Source organism: Rhipicephalus sanguineus, chromosome 1 (genome assembly GCF_013339695.2).
Source record: "Rhipicephalus sanguineus isolate Rsan-2018 chromosome 1, BIME_Rsan_1.4, whole genome shotgun sequence".
Taxonomy (NCBI): domain Eukaryota; kingdom Metazoa; phylum Arthropoda; class Arachnida; order Ixodida; family Ixodidae; genus Rhipicephalus; species Rhipicephalus sanguineus.
The window spans coordinates 118,628,828-118,653,139 of record NC_051176.1 but is presented as its reverse complement, the minus strand read 5'-3'; the positions used below and the strand labels follow the sequence as shown (position 1 = coordinate 118,653,139).

The window sequence follows — 24,312 nt, the reverse complement described above, 5'->3', positions numbered from 1 at the left end:
TGCAGCCAACGTTTCGACAAGCGGACTTGCTTTCTTGTACTGTTCTCGAAGAAAAGTCCGCTTGTGGAAACGTTGGCTCCAGCGACACCCCGTGTTCCAAGGATTTTTCCTCGCTTCAGGATTGCACCTCCCCCTGAACTTTTATACCTTATCAAGACTCCTTGGTGATATATGTGCAAGATGCGGTGTCCTGGCGTCGATGTAAACGGTCACTCGATCGCCGAAATAGCGCCGTCTGGGCGCACAAAGAGATTGTGAAACAACTATGTGCAGTTTTACGCGGTAACAGTCAGCCTGGGGAGAAAAGTGCGATCCTTACTACTTAACGGTGACATTTTCTATTTACCTTCAACACTGTATGTGTAATCACTGATCAGCTATGCAAGGCGCGGTGCTGCTGTTCCGTCCCCGAAGTTTCACCGTATGGATGGGCAAGGATGTTGTGGTACAACTGTTCTTTGTAGGCATTAGTTTTACATACTTACAGGTAGATTGCAGTGTAGAGTGCCAGTCCGCTAACAGAGACGTTTACTAACCGCACCTGTCGTCGTGTCGCCTGTAACCGCCGCTCGTGTGATGTTTCACCGGCAAGTGGCCCACTTGAGCGACGGCGATCCCGTCGAATCTTTTGTTGATGTCGCGAGCTCAATCGTTTGCATGGTGTTTATACTATTGATCGCTGAATATGAAACCACTCAAGCGCGGTAGTCAACATGTTAAGGCACACGAAGATTACAAACAACGTGATCGCTTCGTCGAAATTTAGCCGCCCACCGCCAAATTCGGCCGTTGTATCCACGAACGAAGAAACCAGGACTGATTCTATAATACTTGCTTCTGCATTTATATGCCGATGCAGTCGCGTTACCTACCACGATGGTCCTGCAATTTCTAAACCGTAATTTCTAAATTGTACCTTCACTGCGGTGCAACTCAGAAAATTGGCCACTACACAAACATTTCCCAAATATTTTTGTGTCTGATTTCCCTCAACTAAACGTTTTTTTGAACAATCGATGGAGTCCCATTAGAAAGTCAGAAGTATCAATTACAAGAATACGTTGCTCAGTCCCCACTCCAAACGCATCCCTCAATTTTTTTACAGGTGTGGTCTGGCTCATCTACCTTTGCGTCTTTGCTGCAGTGAAAGCGAATATCTACAACAGTTTTTTTTAATCAAGCGCATTGAGTCAGATTCCTGCTGAATCTTCCTGTAGCTGTTCTAGAAGCCAGCCGATGCTGTACAAAGCTCCGCACCCGATGCATTCAGGCTCCAAACGTAGGCCTTTTGCGACTGAGTTTGCTTTTGAGTCTCACTTTTGTCGCACTTCGCCACACTCTAAAAAAAAAGAGTCAAAAGAGGGTCACGGCCGCGTGACTCTCTTCGGGTGTCCATTTGACCCCTTTTGGAAGGTAGATGAAGAGAAAGAGAGCATTTCGGCTGGAGTGACGGGACTCTCCTGAAGCGCGTTTCGATTGGCTTCCGTGATGAAGGCGCCGTCGTATACGCCATACGTATCGTGCGTTTGCCGTTCGGCGCCTTTCTGGCGCGATGGCTCGCCGACGGAGCCAGCCGGGCTGGCACCCCGCCTCAGCCTCCTTGGCCCCCTCTCTCAGTCTGCTCGGTTCAGGTTCAGCTCTCGATTTGGCCGGTGTTGCTGTGCACATCAACACCGGCCAAATCGAGAGGTGAACCTTTCCCTTACACATGACTTTAGAGGACTATTCTAGTGTGATGCGCCTTGTTTAGTGATTGTTTTTATTTATTTCTTTCATATTTCGCTAAATTTTACGCCTCGTGAAACTCACACTACACCCTTTTACCGCCCGATTCATGGCCGATCACGAATGCTTGGTTGCGCCAGGCCACTGATGAACCAACCAACACCGTCTTGTCATTGAACTCAGCTTTCAGCGACACGACAACTGCGTGGGTTCCAGCGTTAGTGGTGCATGACTACCACACGTGACTACCCCGTTCTGTGAAATATGTCTGTCGCTTCACGTTCGATATCACCCAGAAACCGTACAGTTTGCGTTAGTTTTGCAATGTTTCCATTCGTATAATTGAGATATTCATTCATTCATTCATTCATTCATTCATTCATTCATTCATTCATTCATTCATTCATTCATTCATTCTCTTTATCATATCATAGGCAATCACCGCATCCACAGGTATATATATATATATATATATATATATATATATATATATATATATATATATATATATATATATATATATATATATATATATATATATATATATATATATATATATATATATATAGACTTTTTAATACTACTTCATCTGTGTTGCATCCTTTACGACCAGAACGAGGTATTTAAGTTCACGTGCTCTCTGGAGCAGCCAGTGCTACTCATTTTTACCAAGCTAAAACTATTCTGCATTTTAACCTCAGCTACACACAAGCGTAATTACATTTTTAAAAAATTTGATAACCTACCTTTTGTTGGCGAAGGCTCATAGGGGCCCTCAGGTAGCATCGGGATCGCCGGAACTTGTGTTGAACTGCTCACACTTGGTCGGTCAGTGACTGATGAAAGTTCGTGCAATGGCAACGATGGTGCCTTTGGTTTTACCTCCTGTTGTGGGGGATTAGCTGACTGACTGACGTAAGGTGTGTTGAAACTTGAGCTATCTTTTGAGTAGACGTTAATATTACTTCCCTCATGACGTTCATTGGCAACGCCGGCAGCAGTGTCAGCCCCTCTCTGTGTAGGCCGTCTTCCGTAAGCAGAATCGCTGCAGTGGCTTGAGGCAGTGCTATGATCACAAATTACTGGCCTGGATGACTCGTGCTGGGACATCAAATCCAGCGCCGGTTGTACCGTTTCATTAGTTTGAAGCATTGGGGCATGTTCTGTGGAAGCATCGACCCTTGACACGTGACCTGTAGTCGACTCGTGAGAACTGCTCGCTTCTTGCACTTTCATTCGCGTATTATTCAAGGCATTTTTAGTATGTCTCAGATGCACGGCACGTTGATTTGTAGCGGATTCATGAGAATGCTGCGGAGGGGTAACAGACGTATTTCTTGTGTCATGCCCGTGACCTCCTCTCTTAACTGGCTCTTTATTTCTGATAGGGGTTTGTACGGCTGATTCGTCCACATAACTGTTCTTAGTTGTTTGGACAGGTTTGGCTGCCATGCCTTGTTCACTGTGAGGCTGCGTGTCCGCAGGAGATGATTCAGAACCTTAAAAAGTAAAGATAATACGTCGATGAGAAAAAGAAAACATGAAATACATACCGTTATGACTATAATTAGCAATTTACGAGGTGTTTACCAAAAATAAAATGTTTCCTCAGGAACTTACTGCCCTCGCATCGGGCTCCATTCCTCGCAAAACAACATAGCTAATGTCGCAGATGACGGCCCACTCATACAGTAATATTTAGTGACCGTGTGCCTGACAATCCCAGTTGTTAAGTTGGCTGCACTGGCTGACTGAGATAGTCTGTTAGCCTTAAGGAAGATCTCAGGGAGTCCGCGAAGGCAGTCAGTTGAGGCCAATTAATTTCGTACTTATTTAGCGCGAGTTTATCAGTAAGAGTGGAACAAACAATTCGAGCTTCTCGCTACAGACTACTCTCGCACATTGCAAGTATAGGCATAAGCAGCAGATGTTGTGCGTAGTTGAACATCTTGTGAAGCGGCTCAACGACGACGCGGACGATGAGAATAGAAGCACAAACCACAGCGATGTTTACTCGCAACTGAATGTTTATCAAAAGGATATGAAAGAAAGGAGGGAGGTCCCTACAGAGCGGTCGCATATTTTTGGTACGAGAACTGCCGTAGAACACTGCTGCAACTTGATCTTGGAAAAAAAAAAAGTAATTGATTACCATTGAACGGGTAGCGTACTGCGCAAGCACGAAGGGCAGAGGAAGAGAGAGAGACAGGAAAGAGCGCAGACTTCCAACTGTTTATTTTTTCAGGACAACAAGTAAAAAAATTAAACAGTTGAAAATCTGCTCTTTTTCCGGTCTCTCTCTCTCTTCTTCTACCCTTCGTGCTTGCGAGTACGCTACCCGTTCAGTGATATGAACCAACTGGCCTGCAAAAAGGTCTAATTGATTACCCGCAATCGATTACACGAAAATGTAAGTGAACTACCCAGTACGTTACAACTTCGAAAAATTAATCGATTATATTACAAAATTACAAGAAAATGTAATTGAGTACAAGTAATCGATTATTTGTAACGCGTTACGTACAACTCTGAGATCTATCTATATAGTCGCCAACGACTTTGTGCTCTCGTTGCCGTTTAGTTAACTGGATATATACAAAAATTTGTGTGGAATGACATGAACGTATGTCGAACATAAATGAGAGGTCGTAACATGAAAAGAATTGTATGCATGTCTTGTGCTACATGGTCTTGGTGCGCTCGCGACCGTTTCCTTAACTTGATATTTATGAAAATTGGTATGACATGACATGAGTGAATGACAGACATAAATGGCAGGTCATGCGTTGTATATACTAGAATATACGTTTCATTAGCATGGTACATGCCAGATTGTACATGCATGTCTGCATGACAAACGTGCGATAGTAGACGACATGTAATGAATGAATGCTTTGATTTGTCTCAAAGCCAAACAATGCGTGTGTGCAGCTCCTCGCTGATTGCTTCGCATTACATTGATGCTTACAATGCGGGGATCTGCCGGATTTTTAGGGGCGAAGCACCTTAAGGCCGACGCTTGTCCCTATGGCGGCCGTGCGCACAGCACAGCACCGTGTAACAACAAGTACAAGCAGCTTTACGACGATTGCTGCCAAGCAACGAAAATATCCGCAATGCCCACGAAATATGGGTGGCGTGCTGTGCGATTCAAGATGGCGACCGGAGGAGGGTCAACCCGTTTCTTAGCATAGGAACAGATAGGACGTGCGGATGTACGGCCCGTGCCACTTTCACCGCATGAAGTCATGGGCTGCACTAAAATGGATATGAGACCAAAATACTTTCCCAAACCATGGAAAGTGCTAAGTGCTCGCCACTTATTTATTTGCCGCGGCGTGAAAGGCTTTATTTCAGCTTCATTACCGTGCATCAACGATGGTTTGAGAAATCCGGTGCGTGCTACAAAAGCTGCATGAACTAGGATTGACGTATGAACTGAAGGGCACTCCGAGGTAGTACGTACCGAGCCTGCCTGACGGATTTGCCGCAGTAGTAGGCCGCCAGCGAGTAGCGCCAACGCTGGTGCACGGAACCGCATGTTTAACCTGCTGATGGTTTCCAAACATATTACGCCGTCGTCGTTACCTCCGCAGTCAGGAACGCGAGGTTACTTATTCAACGGAACAAAAGCATTCAACATCCCATTCAGTATCGCCTGTGTCACAGCCATGCTCAGACTATATCCGTGCGCAACTCACTGCACTCGGATGTTGCAGGTTCGATCAGCACGATCCAAACATGAATATCGCAAAGAATGCACACGCATGCTTTTCGTATCGTCGAATTCTTCGACGTTGCGAAAATTCGTCGAACAATAATGCCGTTCGAAAGGCACCGGTGAACTTGTACAGGAGAAGTTAGCCGAGAGGCGTGGATTGTGGCCGTGACTGCACGTTTCATCGCTCTAACCATTTCGCTTCGCTGGTCGAGCTCGAGCGTGCTGGCATGCGGCGCTCCATAATATCCGCAATAATTGCGCTACATGCAATGCACAAGAAAAACTATGCTTTTATTTTGATCCCGCTCAAGGATATCATACAATAAATATAATCAAAGTGACGAGCGTGAGAAAACGTTAACGCACGAGGAGACTTGAAGTGCAACTCGCTCCTCGTGAGTTAGCAGCTGATCGTTCATCATCGCTGTCACTTTCGGTGCTTTCACAGCCTTCTACGTCCAGTGAAAAATCCTCGTCTTCAAGATGGCGTTGTTCGACATCACTGCTGAAAGCAATCTGCAGAATTTCCTCCGCCGAACGACTTCGACCACTCCGCGTCACCATGTTTACAATTAGAGAGACAGTCTGGGCGTGGAGAACATTTTCCTCTCAAACAAGTCAAGGAGGAATAAACTTTATTGCTGATAAATGGGAGTGGGAATAGGGGAACCAGACTGGACGGGGGGCTAGATTGGGACCCAGGGGGCCGCAACACTAGCAGACCAGTCCGTCAGCCTGGTCTGTATGTGCCAGTTTGTGCTCCTTAAGGACCTCTCCCAGGCTTCTGGTGAGGGAGATGGCTGCAGGAGCTCCTCGGGGGGCGGGTTGTTGGGGCACCGCCATAGTATGTGGTCTTGTCCGCCCTGTGCCAGGCCACAGTTAATACACTTATGCAGGTTTTCATCTTTCATTATTGCGGCCAGGGCTAAGTATACAATGAGTCTGAGCCCTTCTTAGTGTCGTTGCTTGGGCCCGGGTTAATACTTCATCTGGCGGTGGATAAAGCCGTCTTTGTTCTCTATGCCGGCTGAGCCGGTCTCTGTAGATGAGCGACAGGTCATTTGGGTTTGGTTCCTGGGGCCGCACCACTGCCCGGTTTATGTTTCCTCGGGCTGCCTGGTGAGCGGCCTCATTCCCCGGGTTCCCGCAGTGGCCCTGAACCCAAATGAGCCTGATTTCTTGTTAAGGTCGTGCTAATATTTGCAGAGCCGTGCTGTTTGTGTACCCGGCAGCATATGCCTTAATGGCCGACATCGAATCCGAGAGGATGAATTTCGTGCCGTCAATGGTAGTTGCAATAGCGATCGCTGTTTCTTCTGCCTCCGTAGTGGAGCCTGCCTGAATGGTTTCGGTCCGCAGTGTGCGTCCATAGCCATCAACTGCTGCAATGACATAATTTTTCCCGCCTGCGGGGCTAGCGTCCACATACGCTGCTGGTTTATTTTCCAGTGCTTTTTTGAGTGCCTCCGCCCGAGCTTGTCGGCGTCCTTTATTTAGACTCCCCATGTTTTTTGGCAGCGGTAGGATTTTTATCTTGGCTCTGATTTCCTGTGAGATTTTGTGCCTCCGTGTAGGTCCAGTTAGCGGTCTTAGGTTGAGTAGCTTCAGGACGTCATGTCCTTGTCGAGTGCAGGATAGTCTCCACCATTGGGATGCGCGTTGCGCTTCAATTATTTCCTTTACGGTGTTGTGTACACCGAGTTCCAACAGCTTGTCGTTGCTGACCCATGTGGGTAATCCTAAAGCCGCTCTGTAGACTGACCTAATTAATATGTCAATTTTGTTTATTGCATCGCTCCTGAGGTACAAGAAGGGGCATGTGTACGCGATCCTACAAATGAAGAAGGCCTCCACTAGTTTGCATGCTTCTTTTTCTTGTAACCCATGCTTCCGTCCACTTATTCTTCTTAGGAGCCCGATGACTTGTCGTGAAGTGGTTTCCAGTCTTTTGAGTGTCTCTCGGACAAGCCATTTTTCTTCTAAGAATAGTCCGAGTATCCTTATGGTGGCTACTTTTGGTACTGTCTCATTATTTACCATGATGTTAAAAGTGTCTCTGATAGCGGGTGGGAGTTTAGTCGCTATGAAGAGCTCTGACTTGGCTTGAGAACACTGAAGTCCGTTCAGTGCTGTGAAGGTTTGCACCGTGTCGGCTGCTTCTTTCAGAGCTTTCTTGACATCATCTGGGCTTCCTGTCCTCGTCCAAATTGTCATGTCGTCTGCATATATTGCGTGGCGAACAAGCGGAATCTTTTCCAATTTTTCCGGTAATTTCCTCATTATGCAGTTGAACAAGAAGGGTGACAGCACTGCGCCCTGTGGTGTACCTCGTGCTCCAAGTTGTATTACTGGACTTTGGATTCCACCAAATTGCAGGATGGCAGTTCTGTCTTTTAGAAAGGCCGAGATATAGTTGTATGTTCGTGCTCCCACATTCATCTCAGCGAGATTAGATAGGACTGGCTTGTGGGTTACCTGATCAAAAGCTTTTTGAACATCTAATCCTAATATTGTCCTGGTGGCACCGGGAATGCCTGGGTCCATGATATCTTTTTTTATCATCCACATAATGTCTTGAGTGGACATACCTTGCCTGAAGCCGAATAGGGTTGGGGGAAAGAGTTGATTTTCTTCTGTGTATTCATTAAGTCTGGTTAAGACAACGTGTTCGAGTGCCTTTCCCAAACATGAAGTCAGAGATAATGGCCTTAAATTTTCCAGCTCTAATTTCTTCCCCGGTTTAGGGATAAAGACGACTTTGGCCTCCTTCCAAGAGCTCGGGATGTTTCCAGTGTGCCATACGTCATTGTAGAGTTTGGTTAGACTTCGGATAGACTTGTCATCCAAGTTTCTCAGTATCTTGTTTGTGACGCCGTCTTTTCCCGCAGCCGAGGTGGTCTTGAGGTCTGCGAGTGCTGCCCTGACTTCAGCTTCGGTGATGTCTGCATCTAGTTTTTCGTTGTTGGCTCCTTCATATGAGGGATAGGCAGCTTCGTCCTTTTCCACATTGAGGTATCTGTCCGTTAGTATATTTATGATGTCGTCGTCCGTGCCTTTGAATTTCTGCGCCAGCGTTTGCATACGTCTTTGTGCAGCCCCTTTAGTGTTGTCTGGCTCCAATAGATGCTTTAAGAGTGACCACGGGTTTTTCGAGCCTAGCTGTCCATTAATCCTGTCACAGCATCCATTGCATTGAACTTAGCTCTCCCGAATATCTCTGTATTTCTTTTTCAACTTCTGCCAACTGTAGTTTGAGATTTCGGTTAAGTTTATTTTTAAGCCATTCTGCTTGCAATGTTTGTTGTTTCTCCCACAAGTTAACCAGTCTTGAGTCTGGCTTGGGCCCGTCTTCTTCTGCCGGGGCCTCTTTTGTGGCTTCTTCTGTATCTTTCAGCAGTTCTTGAACCCAGTCGTCAATATTTTCGATTTAGTTCACCGCTTTCCGGTTTCGTTTGTACCTAAAGAGATCCCATTTAGTACGTTGGACTAAAGTTTTCTTCCTGCCATAACCGGTTGCTGGAACTGTAATATCGAGTAGGTAATGGTCACTGCCCAGATTCATCCCTGTATTTTCCCAGATTGCTTTTTCGGCATGCCTGACGAAGCACAGGTCCGGGGTGGTATTTCTTGTGACGCTGTTACCTATCCTTGTCGGCTGTGAGGGGTCAGTGAGCAGCGTCAGCCCGTTGCTTGTGCGCCGTTAAGAATGGCAGCACCTTTTTTCGTGCTTCGCTGATAGCCCCACATTGTGTGATGGGCGTTAAAGTCTCCGAGGACTATTAGTTGTTCATTCGCAGCTTCTTTTCGTGCTTTTCTGATTATTGCTGCAAATGGTATGGTTTTACTTTTTGGTGGGCTGTATATGTTCAGTATATACAGGCATTTACTTTTTCTGCGTTTTGGCATTAGTTGTACGAATGTATAATGAACGTTTTCCAATTCCAAGTCGATTTGCATCGACGCGATGTTGCGTTGTATGGCTATCGCTGTCCTTGGTTGTTTTCCTGTGGAAATCTCGTTGTACGTGGCATAAACAGCTATTTTTGTTTCTGTTTCAGTTTCCTGCAGGGCTACTACGTCGATCCCTGGGTCAAAGTTGGCAAGTGCGAATTGCAGTGCCGCCCGCTTTTTAGCGAATGACCTGCAATTCCACTGAATAATTCTAACATGTCCCGCCATCCTTTTTACAGTATGGTTCTGTCCTGACGCTGACAGTGCTCATCATCTTGCCGCTTCGCGCGTTAGTTGGTCTAGTTTGACTTGGTTCCGTAGAGGGTAAGTGGAATGCCCCTTGGGAATAATCTCTGCGGGTTACGTTCGAAGGCATTCTTGCTATTTCACTGCTCAGCATTTCGTGAAACGTTTTCAGAGTTTCTTGGACGGAGGTGTGGATAGCTCTCATCTTGTCATCTATTTCTTTTGAAATCGTCGCAACGGCGCTTTCTACGGCGTCGACTCTTCGCACAATCTCGGTAGGGTCATCGTGTTTCCCTTTATCCTCCTCGATTAGCTTTCGTTTCAGATTGCGTGCTCCGTCTGTTTCCATGCGTGCTGTCTATGCACTCGCTTGAGCCTATTTGCCTAGCAGTGGGTGCAAGGCTAGCTGGTTTTGCCTTTTCTAAGACCTGAATTTTTTTGTTCGCGGCTTCTAGCTGTTTTCTGAGCTCTTTCACTTCAGTAGCCAACTCCCTTACCGTGTTGCTGTCTTCTCCCTCTGTTTTCGTCTCGTCTCTGGCGCCCGTCGGTAGCAGCCTGGCGTCTCTCTGCTCCTGTTGATTTCTGGCCCTGGAGATCGACCGGTTGGTGGGCCGCCCTCTGCTCTTGGACCGGCCTCGGCTCGACGAGCGGGCTCGCTTGATGCTACTAGCTTGATGGCTTGGGTGTGTGTTCTGTGCCTGTACTTGCACCTTGGTCACGGGTTGATTGTTCCGCAGCGCATCGATAGCACGTGCTTTGCGTGCTGGGTTGGCTCGCTGTGTCACTTGGCCGAGATTGTTCTTGCCTGCCATTGTTGCATTGGCGTATTGACGACATGCCGCTAGTTTCATTGGTGTTTCTGTTGTGTTGAACCTGTAATACTTATATTTGCAGTTTCGCCCTCCGGTGGGATGTCCAGCTTTGCAGACAATGCACCGGGCTCTGCAGGATGGCTTGGTACCCAGTGCTGGCGTCTCATACGTTTCTTCACCGCACCGCTTGCATCTCTTCTTTCATTCTTGAGGACAAACGTCTGCCCGATGTCCGGTGCGTCGGCAGTTAAAATATGCCTCTATGCGTTCTTTGAAGGGGTGGACTACGTACGTAGCCCCCCAATACCTGACGTACTCCGGGCGTTCCGTTCCTGCAAAGACGGCCGGGATATGTTTTGTTCCCAGTCTTCTAGCGCCGACCAGTTCGATACTTGGATTTCTTGCCTGCAGCTCCTTGAAGATAGCCTCGTCGGTCTCGTCGGAGCATGCGTAGTAAATAACTCCTTTAGTCGAATTTTCTGGAGCTGGAGCGTAAGCTACCACTTCAATTTCTTCCTGTCCGATTTTGAGAATCTTGATGTTATTGTAACCTTCGGCCCTAGCCCGAGATGGGGTGCTGATTAGCGCCGTGTTACTATTCGGGTGGACTAGGACTTGGTCTTCAGAGATTGCATCTTCTACTGGCACTTGAGTGGCGGCGCAGACGGCCTTGAATAGCTTTGCTGCACTGTAGATGAGCAGTTTCACTGCCGTTTGTGGCCTCAGAATCACTTCATAGTCTCCCGGCGGGAGTTTCGGCAACGGCTTGCGTTTTGGAAGGAATGGCGGGCGGGCTCGGTATTTGGGCGCCTTCTTCTCATTCCCCTGTGCGGTGTCGGCCTCGTCATTCTCGGTCTGCTCGGAGGCAGTGGCGGCGGGGGCCAACTGGCGTGCGCACCGTCGTTGCGCCTCCAACGCGGTCCAGCTCCCGTCATTGTATTCTTCTTTCGATATTTCCTCACCTTGAACCACCACCTCCATTTCGGGAGGCTGCGCGGCTCCCAGGCAGCGCGAGATGTCGTGCGAAGCGAAGGGGCGTAACCGACCACGCCGGCGCTGTAAGTGCTAGCGCGGCGGATCGGCGTGGCCCGGTGTTCGCAGCTTGCTAACCAGAAATAGGCGTTGGTCTTGCCCTCTTAGGTGACGATGATGGATTACGGACGGCTTCTCGTAGCGCTAGGTGAATTTTCAGGGCTCGAGGCTGCGATCCTAAGGTAGAATTGCTACAGCTTGGCAGAGCGTGCGGCGCACATCCACGCGATCCGGCCCGAGCCCAAACAAGTCAACAAGCAAATCGCTTGCAGTGTGCTGCCACTTATCAGCACTGCTGAAAGCAACATACGCGAAGGACGACATTCATAGCGTTCGCTCTACGGCTGTCGTGGAGCGAGTGCATCCTCGAATGACTGAAACGTCTCTCGCAGGATTCATAACAGCGCTTTTCTGGCAAAGGACATAGCGCCCTATTTTAAAGTATTGCCAGTTTTAGAAGAGCATTGCCAGTTTTTCGGAGATTTCTCAGTTTTAGACGAGCACATCGCGAGCCCGCGCGGCTTCCCGCGTACAATGTTATGGGATTCATGCACTACAATAACACTGTCAAATGCTATACGCAAGTAAAACAGGGTGAGTTTCAACTGAAAAGGTCAGACGATAACATTGAACTAACCTACGTGGCTACAGAAAACCTCGCGAAGCTGATATGTGTACGCTGTGGGCTATCATCGAAAGCGCGAGTTGCCACGTATATTCATGAAAACTTCGCGTCTTTTATCGACATTTATCATGTCACGGAGGGCCCTGTTTGTTCACTGATGCAGGACACATGCAATGTCGTAGTGTTCGTTTCTTGCTAACGCGTTAACACCGAGGCTAGCACAGCCGAACAAGAGAGCGACTGCGTAGTGCTGCCATTTTGTCGTCTATTAACCCTCCTCGAGAGGAGGCTTCTGAATTCCGCTTGGCGGCGCGACAGTCTGTGGGCATTACAAATAGTCGAGGTAACGACGGTGACATCGTTACTGATTTGATAGACGCGATGCATCAACAAGAGGAGGAGAAGCAACTTCGACAGAATGAAGATTTACACCGACATTTAAGTACCCATCAATCAAAGCATGCGGAAGCATAATTCACGCTGCCTTGAAAATACGCAAGAGGTCGCTGCGGTAAAAATGTGTATATAAGCGCGTTACAGACTACACGTTCTCTTTCTGCCATGGATGGAAATGAACGTAAGGCGCGGCATGCGGCGGCTCAACGTCTACGCAGACAAACTACCCCGGAGATGAAGGCTCGGGAAGCAGCGGCAAAACGGCAAAAACGCCAAGCGGACCCGGAGAGGGCGCGGGAAGCTTCGCGCACTCTTCATGGTTCACTTCGTGGAGATGCGTGGATCTTTTTTTTCTCTTGAAATCACCGGGAAATTTTTAACAGCATGTTCTAGATGTATTGGTTATATAGAGTTTTAGGGCACCCAGCCCCCTGGTTTCTCGGTAGGCAAGCCATTGGCGGCGAGGAATAGCGGAGTCTCCATCCATCCGAAGTGCCTGGCTGACGTATAGTATGCGATATCCCGTGGCGCGCATTTATGCTTTTCTAGGTTGAGTTGAGTTGAGTTGAATAAACTTTATTTGCCCAACCGGTGTTATTGTGCCCGGGGCTAGGCTGCCAGGGATCCACCATTCGAGGAACATCTTTCGAGGTCCTCGGCGACGGCCCTGGCCCGCTGGACGGCTCACTCTTGGTCTTCGGGGGCCTCGCTGAGAAGGGCGGTTCGCCATCGCTCAGCAAGGCGCCCCGCTTCAGAGGGTCCTTCAGTTGTCCTCATCCTTCCTCGTAGTCCATCATTTCTTATGCATTCCCAAAGTACATGGGCCATATCGGCCCGTCCGTGCTCGGACCACGGACAGCCAGGCGACGGGTGCAGCGCGGGGACCTAACAAAATGTCTCAATAATTTTATGCGTGCTTTTCAAATAAATGAAGTTATTATAACCGCTATATGGCTCATCCTGGGTTGAATGCAAACACAGAACGCTTTATAAACGCCCTGTATCTTCGCAAAATATAATGCACAACTACTGAACGTGGCTGTTGCGATGCATCTATAATTCGCTGAGCCGTTTTGTTGCAAACTTTTTTTTGTGTAATCACATATATTTCATTTGTACACTACAAAACAAAAGCTACTGTCATGTGATCGCAGCGATAGTCCAGTTTCTGAACGAATGGTTCACGTGCGCGCGCGAGTTATCATGCAATATTTCCACTTCGCCGACAGTATGACAACTCTCGACGAGACACCTCAGAGGAGGACAGACAACCAACAGAGGTCAGTTCAGACTACGAACACGATTGGACCTCTGATGAAGACACACCCGACACATGGGAAACCCTAATGGACACTAAAGAGGCCCAGGCAAAACCCTGTCCAAACAAGGAGAAGGGAAAGACATCACAAGACCCTCAGACTGACAAGGGAAAGCCTCAGTCGAATCGGCTCGACAGACAAGAACAGAGAGTACATCAGGTAAACCATCAAGAGGAAACAGCAACGGACCAAGATCCCCAAAGTCGAGGATCAGTAACAGCACAAATGCTCAGGAAATTGACAAAAATCGACAAATCGCTAATGAAAACTCTCATGACCTTGGCCGTACAAGATCGAGGAACAGAGCACTTATTAGACAAGATACTGACAGATTTCACCAGGTTGAAGAGCGTGGCCTTGGAGGCAACACACGAGATTGCCAGATTGGAAGGAGCTCTGAGCAACGAACAAAGAGAAAGCTCATCAGGCGCATCCTATGCAGAGGCAGCAGCAAGAGGGAGGAGTAAGACAAGTGAAGAAAATGCAAGCACAGAGTTTTTAAATGCGAAGCATTTCTTAGCGAACCTCTGGCACTTTGAGCGTTTCTATCTATCTATCTATCTATCTATCTATCTATCTATCTATCTATCTATCTATCTATCTATCTATCTATCTATCTATCTATCTATCTATCTATCTATCTATCTATCTATCTATCTATCTATCTATCTATCTATCTATCTATCTATCTATCTATCTATCTATCTAGCCGCCTACGTCTGGGTGCTCTCATGATCGCCTCCTCAACTTGGTGTAGACCAAAATTTGCATGGGAGGGTAAGAGGATTTGACGAACACTATTGCCGGGTCATGACATGAATAACGTTAAAATACTGTCGCGTACGTCGTCAAACTCTTTCCACTAGACACGTGTGGCACATACCCGTTTACCACGGGCCGCGGTGTACGGGTATGCGCCACAGGTGATTGACAGTTTATATCTATCCAGGAACGCCGAGAACAGACAATGGTAACTTAAATGCTAGAGCGTTAAGGAAAACCAACATCGGCAGCGTTGACTCAACGAATGGAAAGAACGAAAACTAGGATCCCAGCAGAAATCGAACCCAAGCATTCTGCGTGGCAATCAGGTATTCTACCACTGATCCACGCCAGGTCTATAAACTGTTTTGTAAAAACAGCCTACGCAGGCGTAATATCGGTGCAACGTCAATTGTGGTTGTGGTGCTGGCTATCTAATTTTACAAGAAAGCAATAAACACTACATGGTACTCCTACGATGTGTACTCCTACGATACAGGCGTCATATCATATTAACGTCTGTAGTTCCAGTGTTGGCTCCGCTTTTATAGCAGTCTAATAAACATTATGTTTGTATTTCTATGATTCAGCAAGCTATATTGAAGCATTGCTCGACCCCGCAGGAATACATTAACGAAAGTTACATATGATATTCACATCACCGCAGCGTAAGGTCCATTTCGTGCACCAGAACGACGCAGTGTCCTCTTCATTTCTTACGAGGCTGGGCGATGGCCTCATGCTGACCGAGGAAGATGCCAGACTGATTGACAGCCGCTTTGTAGACTAGGCTGCGTAGGCCACATACGCTCAGATAGTCTACGAATACGACAAACACCATCCACTGATGTTGGTCTACGTAGCACTATCCAGGCCTACCACCTCGACGGCCTATGACTCACCAACGCGAAAGCTGGCTTCAGGTTCCGACATGTCGCTGGCTCTGTCGACAGACAGTTTGTCGAGGAAATGACCGAGGCATCCACAAATTCCAACAGCTCTATTGTACCACATACTTCACTACACATGGGCCCCTCGTCACCACGATCACGACCGGATCTATATATAACAAGTCATGACCAGCTGCTGGTGCTCACTGATCACGGTGATGATGCCCGTGTTCAAGAACTGTCAAGAACTTCTTGCACACATGCACACGGGTTCGTTAAACGTGCTTGCGTTCTCGGGACACGTATAAGCACTACATATCAGCTTACCGCTTCTGGTGTTGGTAATACCCACGTTGCCATTGGCAGCTTTACCCAACCGTAAACAATTGGTTATATAACACATATGCGACTCTTCAACATATATATATGTGTGCGTATAAAATTCATAGAAATCTTTAGCGTCATTTTGTAACGTGTCGCTAAGTAAAAAAAGTTACGCCACAGTCACCTACCCACCGCATGCTTCGCATAACATCGACTCCCACGGTACGTAGGATCTGCCGAAATTTTTTCAAAGAGAGCACATGGAGACAGATGAGAGAAAAACAAAATTGGCAGTGATTGTGACATCCAACAAAATGAGCACTGACCAAATACAAGAGGTCATCAGAAAGAAGGTGGACCCGCACGAGCTCGGCATCCACGAACCAGAAATGCGCCCAGAGAAGAATGGAGTAGTTATTACGGCCACATCGAAAACGGGACTGAAGAATCTGGAAACTTATATTGTAAACGATCCAGAGCTGGGTTCCAAGATGCAAATACAGCAACCAAAACTGAAGAGGCCTGAAGTAAAGGTCATAGGCATCAAGGAAAACCTCACTCCACAGGATATCACAAGGAAGATTATATCACAGAACGGACTGAATTGTAGTGAAGAGGACGTGAAAATTACCGACACATGAACAGGTAAGCAGGGGAAAACTGCTATTGTGAGCCTGGGAGGGAAGGCATGGGTTCAGTTGCATCAGAAATCTCACGTGAACATCGGGTGGAGCAGATGCCCAACCTTCGATAACACATTCGTGCCAAGATGCACTTATTGTTCCAAGTACGGCCACACCCAAAGATGGTGCCAGGCTAAAAGTCCCAAATGCACCGAATGCGGAGGGAAACACCACTTCAGAGAGTGTAGGTCCGAAGAGTACGAATGCGTTGCCTGCATCGAGGAGGGGGTCGACTCAGACAGGACCAACCATTCAATGATGTCTAGGGTGTGCCCTACTTATCAGGAGAAGAAGGAGCAAGAGCGAGCAAAAATCCTAAGACAGTTGGAATTAGCAGAGGGCTAGCCCAGTACAGGCTAATTCGCAAGAGCGCTTTTTAACTTGATACTTGTAATCGTTTATATCTACACTTTCTATACTTTATCCATCTTTTTGAAGAACCAGCCAAGTGAGTTGGTCAGTAGTTACATTAATAAAAAATGGAGGGTAAGGTTAATAAAGGGAACTACCAAGAACTAAAACTCGTCCAAGTTAACTTAGCAAGATGCTTTAAAGCATCAGAAGCGTTAAAAATTTACCAGAGAGAAGAGGAGCACGACATCTCCATTATACAGGAACCATATCATCTAAAAGGAAAAATGATCGGATTTCCCATGAAACATAAAATAATAGCAAGCAACAATAATCCGAAAGCAGGGATCATTGTACATAAGAATAACAGTGTTTTCTTTCCAATTTTGGTTGAAGATAAACTAATTGCAATAAGTTTAAAGACAAAGCATGGGGACATTTTAATTATCAATTGTTACATTCCACCAAAAGAGCCGATAGGTGCGACAATAACAAAAATAGAAGATATTATTATTAAATTACCGACAAAAAACATAATAATTGGGGGGACTTTAATGCAAAAAATAAAATTGGGGGGGGGGGGGGTATCACAGATCAGAGAGGAGAAGAACTGGAAGAATTTGTCTTGAGGAACAATCTGATGATAATAAACAACAAACATTCAGAGCCGACCTTCGAAACTAGCAGAGGAAAGAGTTGGATAGATGTTACGATAGCATCAACGGAAATCTTTGAAGTTCTTCAGGACTGGGAAGTTTCAAGTAGAAGGTCGAACAGCGATCACAAATATATAGAAGTAAAACTTTTTAAAGAGAAGCATTATCCAAAATATAAACTAACGAAGAAAGGACAAGAAGCAGCGGAAAATGAATTCATGGAAATAAATTGGGATAAAGAATCAGAACTCAAAAATGAGGAAGAAATAGAGAAATTGCTCAATAAATTTTATAATAAGCTACAGGAATTATATAAAAAACACACGAAAAGAATAAATAGGGAGAAGAAGCCGAACAAGATCTGGTGGTCCACAGACTTAGAAATACAGAGGAAGAAAGTCAAAGCTATGAGAAAAAGAAAAAGATACCAAAAAAGCAGAGGCGAGATTAGAGACGTCTATAAAAGTCAATACTACAAGGAGCACGATTCGTACGTGGAGAACTTGGCTAAAGCTAAAGCTGATAGTTGGGAGAAACTAATCTCAGAGACTACCAAAAATCCATTTAATATAGCCTATAAGATAGCGAGAGAGCAAATCAAACAAAAAGTAATCATTAAAAGTATGAAAAAAACAGGGTGGAACCTACACCACAACATTGGAAGAAACTATAGAAATAATTCTAAAAGAGTTGTATACAATTGAGGAAAACTCAATTAATATTAGTCCGAAGGTAAGCAAAAGAGATAAATCAGTCGAAGACTCCTATAACGATGTTGACTTCACTGCAAAAGAAATAGGGGATGTAATAAAGAACTTAAAGCCTGACACGGCACCGGCACCAGATGAAATCAGGACCCAATTAATACAACTATTATTCAACAGATATCGGGTATTTTTCACGAATCTGTTCAACGCTTGTATTAAACACGGGTTTTTTTCCAGCCAGATGGAAGGAATCTAAAGTAATTCTCATTCCCAAAAATAAAGAATTAAAAAGCCCAAATCATTTTAGACCCATAGCCATTAATTCGATATTTGGAAAAATACTGGAGAAATTACTAAAAGATAGATTGTACTTTCATTTAAATAAAGAGGGACATTTGAATAAAAACCAATACGGATTTAAACGTTCAGCATCAACAACCAACGCTTTAATGAAGATAAAACAGAAAATCAATCAAGCATTATTAGACCACCAGTTAGCTTTGGTAATATCTACTGACATTAAAAACGCTTTTAATGGTATTCAAGAAAAATTTGTATCGCAATATCTAATAAATAAGAAATGCCCAGCAAATATACTAAAAGTAATTCTAGCAATTATGCAAGGGAGGAGCATTATCTATAAAAATGGAGAAATAACCTTAAGGTATAAATTAGAAAAAGGTACACCACAAGGTTCACCGTTGAGTCCACTATTATGGAATATCACAATAGTAGATCTCTTAGAAAGTAAGTTCCCAGAAGACGTACATGTCCAAGGTTTTGCCGATGATCTCACAATAATAATAAAAGGAGCTTCAAAAAGGCAAATCCAAACGAAAGCAAATCAGGCGTTAGAAGTAGTATATGAATGGGGAGAAAGGAAGGAATTAAAATTCAACACAGAGAAAACTAAATATTTAATCACGCGAGGGAAGTACAAACGAAGTCCACCCATATTACGCCTTGGGATGAATAAAATTAAAATGGAACCCCAGCTAAAAATTCTGGGAGTAATCATAGACGAAAAAATGTCCTTCCTCCCACACCTAAAATATCTTAAAGAAAAAGTGTCTAACCTATCGATGAGTCTGAATAAGTTTACGGGTAGAAATAGGGGAATAAAATCAAGTCAGTTACATAAAATATACACGAGAGGCATAGAAAGGATCATTACTTACGGAGCACCAGTTTGGTATAAGAACACGGTAGTAGTCCAAAAAAAGCTCAAAGCAATTCAAAGAATTCCGCTCATCACTATCACAAAGTCCTACAGAACAGTATCAAATAATGCATTAAATGCCCTGGCTAGCATAACCCCGATCCAACATAGAATTGAGAAGGAAGTAGAACTCTACAATATTCTACATAACGATAAGCAATTTAAATGGGAAAAAAAGAATGTAATTTTTAACTCACAAGACATATCAACAAAAACAGATCTATGGAAAACACACCCAGCTGAGAAATTAAGTTTCCAATACCAAAAAGAGGTATTCCCTAACGCTGATATTAACATATACACAGATGGCTCCTGTACGGAGAATGCTACGGGGGCAGCGTACGTGGTGATTGACACAAATAACAAGATTCTAGAAACTAAACAATTCAAGCTACCAGACTACTCGAATAACTTTGAAGCGGAAGTCTCAGCAATCATTAAAACATTGGAGTTTATTAATATACAAAACAAAACAAAAACATACCAAATACTTACAGATAGTTTATCCACTTTACAAGCTATTAGCAACTCAGGAAACGCGAATGCATTAATTGATAAAGCAAAAAGTTTAATTAAAGAAATAAATATAAATGATAAACTAATTCTCACCCACGTTAAAGGACATAGTGGCATTACCGGAAATGAATTGGCTGACGAATTGGCAGCAAAAGCGGGGGCATACGGAGAATTCATAGCAATCCCGGTCACAAAAAATTTTGTATCAAAAGAATTAGAGAAGGAAGCTAAAAGAAGATGGATTAACGATTGGAACATTCGAAAAAATTCTAGTAGCTACATCTTTACTTGGATCCCCACATTGGTGGGTCAACCGAAAGGATATATCGCGAACCATTTAAGTTCGCAGTTCTTAAGCGGTCACGGCCGATTCCCCCACTACCTCCACCGGTTCAAAATTAGAAACAACAATGTATGTGCATGCCAGCAACCGGCCACATCATTTGACCACTATCTAACTGAGTGTACCCTGACGAAAAAATACCAAGGCAAATTGAAAGTAGAGTTTGGAAACAACTTGATCGAAAAAAAGACACATATGTTCAGCAACGAAAAGGCACTTAAAATATTGGAGGAAATGGTGGAGGAAATAAATGCAAAAATTTAAATCAGGTACCAATTCAAAAGACAAATATTACAACCACATTCGGCCAACTTACTCTCTCCAGGAGGGGATTTCGTCGTAAGAGGAGGGTGGCTTTCGGTGGTGGACACGCAGAGGGAGAATTCCCAAGTGAGACAATTATGGGCTCCCACCCGGGATAACAACGAAGAGTGTCCTTCCCACAAAATAAATGGAGGGGAGGCCAATGGCGCCATCAATATATTTCCCACAACAGGGATGCAGCACGTTGCAACAGGAAGGACAAAGGGTACCACCCAAATTCTCTACCAGCTGAATTCCACATAAGGATGCATCCATGAAAGACATCCAGAAGAAATCCTCACGAGTAGGGGCCCACCGCTATCGATGAGAGAGGAACCGGTTAAAACAACTCTCTCGAAATCGGCCCCCAACAAAAATCCCACTGGTTATACACCCACACTTTGTGGCATGTTCCTCCTCTGGAGAAGCTATTAATAATTAGAAAAAAACATTTTTTTGACTAACGTATATTCATCTGCCATATCCTCTTTTAAACGAAACGTGAAAAAGGGTTCTTTACCTAGAGAAAAAGACGATGTCAGCAAATATAGTTTCACTTCATATTTCCCTTATAATCTCGGGGAAAAAAAAGAGGGAGAGAAAAAGAAAAGAGAAAAAAAATGTTTAAAAATAATAACAATAATAAAAAGACACGAAAAGAGAGAGAACAAAAAATAATACAAAAGAAAAAAAGAGAGAAAATGAAAAGAAAAAAAAAGAAAGAAAAAGAGGGAAGAAAAAGAGAAGGAAAACGAAGAAAGAAGGGAGGAAAAACGTGAAAATGAAAAAGAAGATAAGAAAAACAAACGGACCAAATATGTACTGGACATATTGTTATCAATCCTTGCCATCAACGCGGCCTGGCTAATTTGGCAATTATTACATGATTGACTTTGTGTGATTATACTACATGTGCTTGTATAGATGTGATTTGAAGCCGATACAGTGCATCTCTCTTGCGATCTGATAATAATATATTACATTCTTGAACTTGTGTAATTATACTACATGTACTTGTATTGAAGTGATTTGAAGCCGATACAGTACATCTTTATATCGTTATGATATTAATATCATCTCTCAATACCTTTGTAAGAGCCGGTGGAGTTAGGGAGGAGCCGGGGTAGTAAATAAAAGTCATAAAAAAAGAAAAAGAAAACCATAACAACTAACCTGTATTCAAATAAATCCTGTTCAGTCACTTATCAGTTTGACGAGTTTTACAGTAGGCCTCAAAAGGACATACTGGAGGACAAGCTCAACACGGACCCATCTCTCCAGCAGAGTGACCCAACAAAGAGAGGAATGAAAAGCCTACACAAGAGAGACAAGAGTAAAAGAAAAGAATGGAAGACTTGTTAGTCAAGACGAGCTCATCGGAGATCCATTGTATCAAAACAGTTGTAAGTCAAGATGAAGAGAAACCGTAGTATGTAATCTAGAGAATTATGCCCTTGGAGGTGGCTTCGCTGGGTGGTGGGATCAAACTGTTACTTTTTATTTTCTATTTTTTTCTTTTAATAGAAATTTTAGTACATTTTGTTCTTTTATCTAATTTATCGATTTTGGCCTGCGATACTTAGGTGGTGCAGGCAGGGCATAGTTTTTTTAATTTATATTTCATTTATTTTCGCCCAACTCCACTTTAAAGTAAAGTATGACCAGCTGAGTCTCCCTCACGTATGAACGGATTTTTTCACGACCAGAGACAAGAGATGACCTCCTTCAGGACATCTATACCAAGTGTTTCGGAGATTAAGCCGTCACTACCATTTACCAGGCTGAATACATTGGGCTCCCAAACCCAGAAATGGATGCACCTTTCACGCAAGCAGAGGTCAGAGCGGCAATCAGCATGAAACGGATCACAGAGCCAGGGCAGGACCAGATCACCAATGCCATGATTCGCAACATAAATGACCAAGCCATCACAGCGTTCATGAACATTATAAACAAACATTGGGTCAGTGGAACAATACCACAGCAATGGAAACACGCTGTGATAATCATGATACCAAAACAAGGGAAGAAATCGGCTATATAAAACCTCAGGCCCATCTCTCTTACATCGTGCCTAGTGAAGGTGTTTGAGAAATTAATAAATATCAGGCTTCAACGACATCTTGAAGAAAACAACTTGATTCCAAACACCATGTTTGGCTTCCGCTCAAGTCTCTCGACACAGGGCATTTTTCTACTTCTAAAGAAGGACGTATTAACTAATGTTCTAAAAGCAGGAGAACACATTATATTGGCCATCGCCATAAAAGAGGCCTTTGACAACGTAAGTCCTAAGGGAATCCTATAGATGGGCTGGCAGAGACGAACTGCGGTCAAAGGACGCACCAATATGTCCAAATCTTCCCCAGTAAAAGAACAGCAGTAATCAAAATAGGACGAATCCAAAATCATACGAATCAAGACGAATCCAAAATCATCCACCCACCGAGCAAAGGCACACGACAAGGAGCTGTGATCTCGCCTACACGTTTCAACATAGCCATGATTGGTCTAGTCAAGAAACTCCAAGAAATTCCAGACATCCGACACCCTTTCTATGCGGATGATATAACAATATGGACAACCAAGGGTAACCTGGCAGAAAAATTCGCCGACAATCAGGATACTGCCTAATGCGAATTCTGAGTGCAGCTTCGTGTTGCGGCCACGCTAACTGTGTTTGAAGTTATGGCTTTCCGCAGTCGTAGCAATGTAACCAGCCCTGAATGCACACGAGCTCCGACCGAGGGACCAGTGTCCGTGATGGAGGAACAAGGCGAGGGTAGAAGCCAGTGGCTCGTGATATCGAGACTCCGCGTTCGCTCTCTTTCGTCTTCGTTCGCTCTATCGGTTACGCCGACGCCGACGCCAACGGCGACGCCGCTCAACCGAGGAACGGACGCCTAAGATTTGCGCTCTAAAACGCCAGCACTGCGCGGCGACGCTGGGCGTCGCCGCGCAGTGCTGGCGTTTTAGAGCGCAAATCTCGCAGCACAGTCCGCGCAGCACAGTCCCAGCGAATGCTGGAAGAGCGGCCTTTCTAGAGCCCGCTCTAAACTCTCTTGGGGCAACTAATACAAATACACATGCAAGGCACCCACTACGCCATAAATGATAATTTTTGTGAAGTAAAAAAGCACCCACTACGCCATTATTCGTCTTTCTGCGGATAAGCGAGGCACCCACTACCCATTTCTAAGGTATTATGTGCACTTTGTTGATGATGATGATGACCTCTTCCTGATGGCGCTCACCCACAAAGGGGGATGGGCCAAGAACCGGGCGGCAGGATGCTTAAGGCAAAGACCTATGAAACTTTGTTGATGCTGCATGTGGCTGATGGCGATGAAGAATTATGGCTGAGCACTTTGCAGTGGGTGGGAACCTTCAAACCACACACTCGCTGCGCAATTGGCATTGTGTGATGCCTCGTTGTTATTCCACTCTTCTGCCACGCTATATTACGAGGTTTATTCAAAAAGCAAGGGCCATTTGGTCTCGGAAAAATAAATATTCGTTAGTAAAAGCTTTTATTAGCTGGTTTAGTTTAGCACAACACCACTTCACTTTGTATGAGGCACTTTTCATGGGCTACCTGCAATATAGCTTACCTATTATGATCAGCCTTCGCCCATGCTGCCTGCTTACATTGCAAAGCTTGCAAGCTCAGGCAGTGAGAACATGTCTTCGGCTGCCGCGCTGTACTTCAATGATGGGAGTTATTGTGGAAG

General features: G+C 44.9%; 1 protein-coding gene across 1 annotated transcript in view; it reads right to left on the bottom strand.

Annotated features, from left to right (window-relative positions):
• LOC119396734 (sushi, von Willebrand factor type A, EGF and pentraxin domain-containing protein 1) overlaps positions 1-24,312 on the bottom strand; it is a 229,425-nt gene that overhangs the window by 44,660 nt on the left and 160,453 nt on the right. Inside the window, exon 16 of the mRNA XM_037664045.2 lies at positions 2,472-3,224. Within this exon, the coding sequence (XP_037519973.1) occupies positions 2,472-3,224 (753 nt within the window). The remainder of the gene's footprint in view (positions 1-2,471; positions 3,225-24,312) is intronic.